Below are 10,643 nucleotides of genomic sequence, written 5' to 3'. Positions count from 1 at the left end.
AAACAAAATCACACAGGTTTATGCTCTCTTTAATGAAAATCAATGTTAGGAAATGTGATGGAAGATTTGATCGAGTCAAGAATATGCCATGTGTAAAGTTTTGGTATCGATCCATAAAAAGGTACCAGAAACCTTTACACAAACTAAGTAACAGTTCATACTATTGTCAACAAAAATTAAGCATCAAATCTCTGTCTCCTCAAAGGGAAATAACATCATAAGACTATTTTCTATGCTGCTCTATGAATTCCGGGAATAATTTGTTATTTGACGTTATAAAGGTGTGACGGTCAGACCAGTCAGACCAGTTCGAATACCCGCACCAGATAGCTCATTTAGTAGAGCACCTAACCAGAGATTCAGGGTTCGAATCCCGGTCTGGTCCGTCATTATTTCTCCCATCCCGTACAAAGGCATGGAAAGAATACAGGGGTCATTAAAAGTAAACATATAGAATTGACTTTTGCAAATGACCAATCTAATTGTGAAAATACAAAGCTCCTTACTATAACCCTCCACCCTTTTTCATAATAATTTTTTGCAGAGATAATTTCTGGGGGATGACTTGATCTCTTATTTTTTTCATCCATATTTTGATTGATGTCAATATTTTTTAAATTTTTCGATGGTTAGCTTTAAAAATATTTTTATACTGATAGAAGGCAAACTTCAAGAACTTGCCAAAAGTAATTATTTCAATACCTATTTCTAAAAAATTATCCAACAAGACATCTTTGCAAGCCAAGGGTTTCTGATCCGTACCGCTTGTTTGTGAGAAGCAGTGCAAATCAGAAACCCTTGGCTAGCAAAGATGCCAACTAGATGAAAAATAAGGATAGTTGAGTTGTAACAGTTGTGAGTGTATGTAACAACCTATATGTAATACTTTTTCACAATTTTATCGTAGAACAAGTACTTAGACTACATTAATTTGGCTATTAAGTCATATTTTGGGGTCTAATTTCATATTGTGACATGCATGTAAAAAATGTACAATCTTATCTATCAACAGATCTACATTGTATGTTATTTAATGGGTATCATAAGCCCCAGGTGCAATGATTTTACTCTGAACTATCTGCAGTTACCCCCAGTAAATGCCTTGAGAGTTCCAGCAATGAAACAAAGGTTTCATCACACGCCTGACAGTATTTTGAGGAATCCGGGCGAACATGGACCTTTCTTACATGGGCATTGAATTCCCTCCGTGTCTCAAACTTCTTATTACAACATTTGCAAACCTCAGAAGTGTGAAGCAACATATGACGCTGGAGGTAGTTATTCTGAATGAAGCCCTGGCCGCATTTATCACACTTATAAGGCTTTACACCTTCGTGCTTTATCCGCATGTGATTACGGAGTAAACTGACGTGCTTGAACTGTTGTTTACACTGGGTGCACTCCAATTTCTTTTGCTCTGAATGAACATAGCGATGAATTTTCAAGTTATATCGCCGACTAAATGTCTTGTCACAATCTGGGCATTTGTGGATCTCCCTTTCAACATGTCTTCCCCTCTTCTTTTGTGCTTCATCCTCTACCTTGGCGCAAGATCGCCTTTTACGCGTTGGTCTTGAGATGGCAACACTTTCCTTTGGTGGTTGATTTTGTTCCTCTGATGTTCTCTGCCTTGAACTCTCGCTTTCCGAATTTGAGGGAGTTTCTTGAACTATGTTGATGTCAACAGTAGGAGTGGACAAACTTGGGGTTCTTCGAATCTGGAATGATGCTCCTTGCTTTGGATCATTGAGCACCAATACCTGATCATCTTGTAGAAGGTTAATGAGGGACATGCTGAACCCAGGGAGGATGCGGTCAATGGTATCATCACTGGCAAGCTTACCCATTGAAGACCTCTGGGATCCAATAATGTTCTGACACAATGCTTGCAAATCAATAGTAGGAATCCTTTCCATGGATGAAGATCCAGTGATCAAGACTTGATCAGATTTTGTAACATTATCATCCAGAACTTCCAGTATGATCGTGTCGTCTCTCTTCAGCGAGCTTTCTTCCGATGGCGCCTCTGTGTCAGAGAGAACTGTTGTTGTATCACTGGCACATGAATTCTGTCTGGTTAGTCGTATACTGTCAGGTGATGAATTTTTAAGAAAACAAGAATGTTCTTTCGTAGTATGTTCCTGAAAGTTTTTGCTATTGCTAAAGTTCTGGTAACAGTAGATACAGTACATAGTCACAAGCTCGCCATCTTTAATGCCTAAATATCGGAACTGGCAAATTGTACATCCATGTATTACAGTTGTCTCACTGTTTCCAACAGGATGAACTTCAATAAGACCTTCATTGCACAGAAAGCAGTGTGTTTTCTGTGAAACATCATCACTTTTTCTGGTTGAATTCTCCTTAGTCTCCTTCTGTTTCCATACGTGTAGAGACTGGCGCTTTTTTGGAACTATTTTCTTATGCGAAGGCATATTTCAAAACATTTATCTAAAAAAGAAATTTTTTGTTTAAACATTATCTTACCATCACAGGAAATCTCTATGTAAAATAAGAATTTCCTGTCACAGGCTGCAAAGTGAAGTAGGAAGATTTACCGACATCCCTAGAGAAGATAGATTATGTAATAGCAGAGACAAGAATAACATTTGTTATTTATGTCTCTGGTTATAGATGTAATTTTGACAGAATACATGTAGATGATGAAACTCGATCATTTTTTGATTACTTGTGAAAAATATGATCACCAAAGAAAAGAAATATTTCAGTTAATTAAAGCACATTTCCAAAATTTCTATAATTGTTATGTACTTTAATAATTTTTACACTATTCATTGGCATGTCTTTCTCTTGTAATTATAATATGTCATGTACTTGTCTGTTCTGGACTCTGAATTAGAAATAAATGATCTGTATCTGTAGCAAGAACGTATATACTAAGTATATAGTATAGGACGAATACACAAAGTATATTGGATAGGACGTATATGTACTTTGTAATAGTATTTAAACGTCCCTTTATGCTGTGTATGTATAGTAAAATTGCAGCACATGAACCACTTACATTGACATATTGAACAATGCATTTGTTTTCAATCATGCAGTCACATGCAACACGCATGTACCGTTGCATAGAATAAAAGGAAATAATGATCAGTAATTACCACAAAACTACGACTGACTGTACAGGAGCATCGTATAGACAGTGGACTGAACCACAGGAATCTCCCGGAACTGGAACGTATTTAGTATCCGGAACGAGTTTTATTTATGTTTTTCTGTCTTAGTCGCTACAGTGTTTAAAATTGGTTTTATAAAATAGTCCCTTTTCAAGTGTCAAATTGACACAGATTGATCGAGTGCGGGACGGTTCGCCCCTAAAGACCTTTCGCGCTGAGACGTTTCGCCCCGAGATGTTTCGCGCCTATTAATTATGTGGTAACAGTAAATTGATATCAGCATGGAGAGCCTCCAAATAATGAGTTATAACACCTTAGGGTAATTAGAAATTTGATGAGACACATAATTATGATTGCTTGATTTAGATGTTTTGCGGCTTTTAATTATGTGGTAACAGTAAATTGATATTAACCTACCATTGAGAGCCTCCAAATAAGTTTTAACACCTTTGGCTTATCAAATTATTCTAATATATGATTATATATATATATATATTAACATCAGATTATATAAATAGTTATAAATTTTTATATGATGAACTACGATATATTTCATATTAATATTTACTCATTATATTTACAATGTTTCACAGAACATCACAGCACATCACAGTACATCACATCGCACCTCAAACGTCAAACACACCAGCTTAGATAGATCCGCAGACCTTCAGGAAATGGGACGCGGTGATGATGTCCTCCATGTATCTGGCTGCCGCATCTTCTATCTTCTTCTGCGTGGTTGTCACTATCTGCCTCACGTTCCTCTCCAGGTCACATGCGGCGATCCTTGTCTTCACCAACTCTGCTTCCCTCAGCAGCAGGGGGATCAGGTGATATAAAGGAAGAGAGAGTCCTTGGGCCTTCACGTTCATCCTGCGATGCCAACCTGAAAAATAAATAGTGAATAAATATACAAATTCTTACTCGTAGAACAAATGAATATAAATTATAGCTACAATTTTCACCTTTAGTAAAATGACTTATTCTAGCCATATAGAGAATTTTTCATTCTTCAAACTTACAAAATAATTTAAAAGTAATAGATTTGAGTGTGAACAAAATATTTATAGCATACCTTCAACATCGTTGTTGGTTCTCACTTTGAAGTCAAAGACGCTCCAGGATCGGATAGGGAAGACTGGATTCTGCATCCACTGAGTCTTGACGTATCCTACCAGCTCCTCTAGGTGCGGTGGACATCTGTTGGTCATGACGTTGAAAACGTCCTCAACATGATTCCAGGGTAGGAACGGCAATGCCATCAGCTGTTTGATGAAGACGTGGGTTGTCTCCCTCTCCCTGAAGGTTGTCGCAAGCCCAAGGTTCTGCACCTTCGTCCAAACAATTTATCTGCTGTATATTCCTTAGAAGAGAAATCATTCTACTGACAAAAATTAATGATTTATTCAATTCTTATTTATCATAAAAGTTTAAGTTAAACACAGACTTATCAAACTAGCAGGTTTTTGCAGCAAAATTAAATTATAAAAAAAATACAGCTCATATTGCTTTAACAATAACTTATAACAAATTTATATTACTTACCAGACATTCTCAGATGAATCTTTCAACTTCAACACTGAATTGATGATGATGAAAATGGAGAAGGGATTTTCGCATATGTAGCCGCTAGTTCTCATAATTAACACCCGTCTCATAATTAATTTCTCCTCTTTAGCTTGACATGGAGAGCCTCCAAATTAGTTATAATATCTTAATTAGAAAACCGATTCAGACACTTAATAATGATTGCTAAACAATTAATTATATTTGAACGTGGATAGGATAATCGCTTTTTACATTATTAAAATTATCAGTGAATGTACCACATTAAACATGATCATTTGTACATATGTTTTCAATAAAGTCAATTTTAATTACATGCATATATATATATGTATATATATATAATATTTGCCTGAAAACATCGCAATATATATAATAAATAATATAGGTGCGAAACGTCTCAGAGCGAAAGGTCTTTAGGAGCGAAACGTCTCAGCGCGAAACGTCAATAGGGGCGAAACGTCCCGTTCCCGATTGATCTTGTTGTCATCATGTCGTCGCTTGAAAGTCCGCTTCGTACGTCAACTAAATTTCAAGGTTCCCCGTCTCGGCTGCTGCTGACAGCGTTATGTGCAAGTCTTGGTCCTCTCACATTTGGATTCACCATTGGTTATAGCTCACCAGCTATTCCCAAACTCGAGAAAGAAAAGCTCTTGGATGGGAAAAGTTTAACTGGATGGTTCGGTGCCTTGATGACGGTAGGTGCAATCTTCGGTGGTCCCTGTGGAGGGAATTTGATCGAGAAATATGGAAGGAAACGAACTTTAGCGATAGCGGCATCTGTTTTCTTTGTTGGTTGGATGATGACGGGGTTTGCTTCCGGAATCAAGAGTCTTTTCATTGGCAGAACCTTGTGTGGATTTGCCAGTGGTCTGATTACTGTAGCAGCCCCTGTCTACCTTGCAGAGGTTTCCACAAAGACGCTGCGAGGATTCCTTGGAGCAAGCATGCAGCTGTCGATAACAGTTGGCATCGTAGCAGCTTATGCGTTGGGAATGGCCTGTTCCTGGTCAATGCTGGCACTCTTTGGCGCCATGTCTTCAGTGCTGGCGTTATTGCTATTAGTGTGCATCCCTGAGACACCACGATACCTTATTCTAAAGAACAGGCGAAAAGATGCCCTGCTGGCTTTGGCAGCCCTCCGAGGACCACACACAGATGTCGAGGATGAATGTCGCGATATTGAAGAAGGATTCATGCAAGAATCAGGATCATCGTTTTCATATTCAGAGTTTAGAAAACCCGAACTCTCACGACCATTGTTTATTTCAGTCATGATCATGTTCTTCCAACAATTTAGTGGCATCAATGCAGTTATGTTTTACACAGTGTCAATTTTCCAAAGTGCTGGATATAAAAACAGTGAACTAGCTACTGTTGTGATCGGCGTAGTTCAGGTAATTGCCACACTAGTAGCTTGCTTTTTGATGGACAAAATGGGAAGGAAGAAACTCCTTATCATCGCAGGCTCTACCATGGCATTAACGTGCACAACATTTGGATACTATTACTATCGGATGAGTTCTGGAACTCACGCAAACATCAGCTGGCTGGCCATTACGAGTCTCATCATCTACATTATTGGGTTTTCCTTGGGCTGGGGACCCATCCCTATGTTGGTGATGTCAGAAATTTTCCCCGCCCCAGCAAGAGGTGCAGCGAGTGGTATTGCCACATTCACCAACTGGTTCTGTGCATTCCTTATAACCAAAGAATTCATTGCGTTTCAAGAACTTTTTGGCCAAGCGGGCACATTTTGGATCTTTGGTGTGTGTTGCCTGTTTGGTGTCATGTTTGTGTCCAAGTACCTGCCAGAAACAAAAGGAAAGTCCCTGGAGGACATTGAGCTCTATTTTTTGGGAAGGAGTATGCTGGTTTAAAGTAATCATTGAATCTCTTTGCTTTACATTAGCATTTAACCAAACAACATGCTTTTAGTACTTTCTTTACGCACATTACAAACACAAATAATGGTCATCTCTTCATTGTACACAAGTTATATAACCATTACATTTTTACAGTATAACTGTATATAATATCCGTTTACTGTTTAGGATATTTGTAATTCAGCAAACGTATTGAAGCTTGGAACAGATCTTGGCAATCATATGCACTTCATGTATTTAAAAGGGTATAATAATTCATCATATTCTATGTATGGTAAAATTGGGCAAGCTGTGTAAATAATCTTGAAATCATTTGACACCTGTTTTAATGTTACCAAGAGATACTTTGTACAATCGATTTTTTTTAAAAAGGGGGAGGGGATACATTTATTTGTTCTACTGAAATCCATGTCACATAGTTTCACTGATTCATGCGATACATTAGTGTTCACTTTACAAGTCTTAATTGTGTTTCCATCATTGCAATTTTTTAAAATATATAAAAATTATATTAATATATACATTGTACATACCATACTACATGTAGTATTGTACATGCACCCTATACCTTGTTTTTTTCATTGCTTATCATGAGTAAACTTGTTATTTGAAGAAATTTTAATAAATATATTTATTTTAATTATCCCGACTGGGACTCAATGACTTGGCATCATACAAAGGAGAGCCATAATCATGGTAATCCATGAAATTCAAAGCCTTTACTCTATATTTATCAATGTTTTTTGAAATTATTTGTGAAAGATGACTTTTCATTGCACCAAACTAGAGGAGTTTGTTTGGGGAGGACGTGAAGAAGGCCAATTTTTTCCTAGTATTATATTTTGAACATTTTGTTAATTTGTTGTTTGTTTTTTTCTGGCGGTCCATATGACATTTACCTGTAATGATGTTTTTTTTTATTAGAAGGGCACATTGTGTTTGTGTCAACTACTGCTGTTAAATCCTCCATAATCCTCATCCTCCATCAATGTGACAAATCATATCAGTGTTTAATTCTTTTTATTCTGTGCTCCATGTAATATGTTTTTCTTTAATGTCATGTGGTTTCCATTTACTATACTATAGATATTTAATTTTCTATGTTCATATTCTTCAAATATTTAATATATTGTATACACAGTTGAATACTGTTGTTAATTCTTTTAAGAATCTTGGGATTAATAATAAAAAATAATAGGAAAAAGTGTTTTTGTTTTCATTCATTGATCTCCATTGAATTATCAAAAGCATAAAACAAAATATACCCTCTATATGACAGTAGTCATTTGCATTCTTCCCCGTTTTCTTTTGAGATTTTTATCTCCCTAGTAAACCACATGAGACTCTTCAATCTACCCACATTTGGCACCAATGTAACAGAAGAGGAGGAATGATCACAAGTAGGCTCGAACTCTGGACCCTTCAGTTTAAAAACCAACGCTCTACCGACTGTGCCAAAGAGTTACCGGTAACCCACTAGCTAGTGCTAGTAGGAGTGTGGCAGTATTGAGCCTATATTCACACTATCACACATACCATACATCTGTGTACTTATCAATAAGTCCAGTCAAAACTACACAACAAGTAAGATTACATATAACAATATTGGAAAACTTTAATAAACACACATATGATACATTACAACAATTCTAAAGGACAATGAATCTTCAGCTTCAGTTCATAGTCTGTGTAAGATCTGAATGATTCAATAACAATGAAAACAGGTCCTCTTCATGAAGGTGCCATGGGTGTGTGAACACTTGTACATCATTTTGTCTTTAAGAGTAGATCCTTCTGTCCAAGTCAGACTAATGAGAAGCGGTCGTCATCTGTTGATGGAATTCAGCTGTTCTTGTATGTCTGACAGAGTGCTCATGCTGTAACAGGAACACGTAACAATTACCATAAAATTGGTATGAAAAATTAATGGTCTCTCTTTAAAAAATATGATTACTATAAACTAATTTTTAAGAGACCCAACACACTGTACAGTGTTATTTTCACCCCATGTTATTTTCGCACCTCTACACTTGCAAAACGGTTTCGTCCCATCTTGAAATCACCTGTGCGCTGTTAGAAATAGATACTTTTTCTCTAATGAACACAATTATTTAAAAATTGTTTTAAATTCAACAACGAGGGTGAAAGGGACAAAAATAAAACATATACAGTATGCACTTTACATACTGTCGTTAAGGATCAAACATCACAATATAAATCTGTATATTGAGAGTGGGAATGTCATAGGTTGAACAAACATAGTGATTGATGAAAACAATGGATCATAAAATGGATATTACCTTCTCTCTATTGCAGATTCTCTGTAAAAAAAGAAGAAAGAAAATACATTACTGGATCATATTCTTTCATAGATTGTATTTACTTACAGTATATTATATAAAAAAAGAAACTAGCTGTTCAGGTGTGTGTGTGTGTGGGTGGGGGGGGGGGGGGGGGGGGAGGGGGTCATAGTCCCATACAAAAAAAAATGGGATTTCACAATTTTAAGATCCCTGGGTGTCAAATGCTTGGAATAACTTAACAACTGATGCTAAAATTTTGGACATCCATTGGAAATACCTCACTAAAGCATTGTAAATATAAAATTTGAGGAGTGAAGGACTATATATGATTTGGGCCTAAAATGGCCCCCTAAAATCATCATTTTATTGTAATTCTTTGTTTTCTTTGTACAGATATATATGTAATGTTTTTACATAATGTTCATTTTGATTCAACTGCCCAGAATTTAGAATTATGACATCGTAAAGACAACATTTTCCCGCCCATGCCGCCATTTTTGCATTTTTAGCATAAACAGCTTATTTTCAAGCAGTTTTTCTTTCAGAAAACATAGAGCGCATGCTTTAACAAACAAAATATTTTTAATCCAAGATGTATCTAGCCAAAGCTAATAAGTGACAAAAAAATTCCTTATTCAAGCATGCGCTCTATATTTTCGATCTATTAATAAAAAGATTAGAAAAATGTTAATTTTTTACTGATTTTGATTGTATTATAAAAATAGCATTGATCACTTCTGATGTCATATACTGCCAGTGAGTGCAAATAAATCAAATAAACAGGTGAATAATATATTTTACATCAACTCTAAAATATAACATAACATTTATTGTACCAGAAACACTTAATAAAAGGAAATGGCAATTATGGGGGGGGGGGGGGGCAAATTTAACTCATATCATATTATAATAGTTCTTTTGATAAAAATCATGAACATGCTTCTTTAAATAGAAAAATCAGGTTTGAACTTACTGATACTCCAGCTGAGTTTTAATTGTTACCATCTTCTTTAATGACTGCAAAATAAAAGATAATAAACATTAGACAAATCAAGGCTGGGTCACCTCCCAGGCCTGAGTTTTTCCCCCTGAATCACAATGCCCCACATACAGACAAGAACTTTGTTCATTATTTTTTTTTTAGAGAAAATGAAAATTGAGAGAGAGAGAGAGAGAGAGAGAGAGAGAGAGGGAGGGAGGGAGAGAGAGAGAGAGAGAGTACCTCTGATGAATTGTGAATGACATTCTCTTGACATGAAAAATTCTTCGCAGCTTGTGCCAACAGCTACAACAACAATGCATGATTAACATAAAATGAATATACCCAAAAGGGAAAACAGAAAAACAAAAATTAACAGAGGAAATTCTAACGACGAATGGGCGTTCCTACCTCACTGGATCGAGATGTTTTAACTACATGTCTCACGAGTGACCCCACATCTTGTACATTTTGTGCTACTTTTTCGTTAAGTCTATTTTTTGTTTCTTGATTCCAGTTCATTGGAGAGATGATAAATCACAAAGTGAAGATAAACAACCAATGACTCCAAAGCTCCAAGGATCAGGATCTCAGAACAGCAGCAGCGAAAACAACCAGTGATAAGTTTGCTCCTTAAAAAAAATGGTAAAAATTCTCAAACTGTGCTAAAAAATAGCTGAATGTTTACATAAAATTAATAAGTTGTAACATTATCCTACATATGCCTGTCCGGATCTTCCAATTATAGTGCACTTTTCACTTCCGG

At 36.2% G+C, this 10,643-nt stretch overlaps 4 protein-coding genes across 4 annotated transcripts; 1 reads left to right on the top strand and 3 right to left on the bottom strand.

Annotated features, from left to right (window-relative positions):
• Positions 1-13: 13 nt before the first annotated feature.
• LOC105332674 (uncharacterized) lies at positions 14-3,300 on the bottom strand. The gene is made up of 2 exons (XM_011435348.4): positions 3,126-3,300; positions 14-2,451 (listed from the first exon to the last, which is right to left on the bottom strand). Exon 2 carries the CDS (start codon positions 2,433-2,435, stop codon positions 1,065-1,067), a length of 1,371 nt encoding a protein of 456 aa, XP_011433650.3. The 5' UTR covers positions 2,436-2,451; positions 3,126-3,300; the 3' UTR covers positions 14-1,064.
• A 425-nt stretch (positions 3,301-3,725) lies between these two features.
• On the bottom strand, positions 3,726-5,166 carry LOC117690328 (uncharacterized). The gene is made up of 3 exons (XM_034474278.2): positions 4,689-5,166; positions 4,219-4,506; positions 3,726-4,029 (listed from the first exon to the last, which is right to left on the bottom strand). Exons 2-3 carry the CDS (start codon positions 4,403-4,405, stop codon positions 3,791-3,793), a joined length of 426 nt encoding a protein of 141 aa, XP_034330169.2. The 5' UTR covers positions 4,406-4,506; positions 4,689-5,166; the 3' UTR covers positions 3,726-3,790.
• A 21-nt stretch (positions 5,167-5,187) lies between these two features.
• On the top strand, positions 5,188-7,793 carry LOC105332673 (solute carrier family 2, facilitated glucose transporter member 8). Its single transcript, XM_011435347.4, has one exon. The coding sequence runs from the start codon at positions 5,201-5,203 to the stop codon at positions 6,587-6,589; it is 1,389 nt and encodes a 462-aa protein (XP_011433649.1). The 5' UTR covers positions 5,188-5,200; the 3' UTR covers positions 6,590-7,793.
• A 392-nt stretch (positions 7,794-8,185) lies between these two features.
• LOC105332672 (BLOC-1-related complex subunit 7) lies at positions 8,186-10,538 on the bottom strand. The gene is made up of 5 exons (XM_034471883.2): positions 10,289-10,538; positions 10,121-10,183; positions 9,872-9,915; positions 8,896-8,916; positions 8,186-8,472 (listed from the first exon to the last, which is right to left on the bottom strand). Exons 1-5 carry the CDS (start codon positions 10,397-10,399, stop codon positions 8,421-8,423), a joined length of 291 nt encoding a protein of 96 aa, XP_034327774.1. The 5' UTR covers positions 10,400-10,538; the 3' UTR covers positions 8,186-8,420.
• Positions 10,539-10,643: the final 105 nt, after the last annotated feature.

Source organism: Magallana gigas, chromosome 8 (genome assembly GCF_963853765.1).
Source record: "Magallana gigas chromosome 8, xbMagGiga1.1, whole genome shotgun sequence".
Taxonomy (NCBI): domain Eukaryota; kingdom Metazoa; phylum Mollusca; class Bivalvia; order Ostreida; family Ostreidae; genus Magallana; species Magallana gigas.
This window is presented reverse-complemented; position numbering and strand designations above follow the sequence as displayed.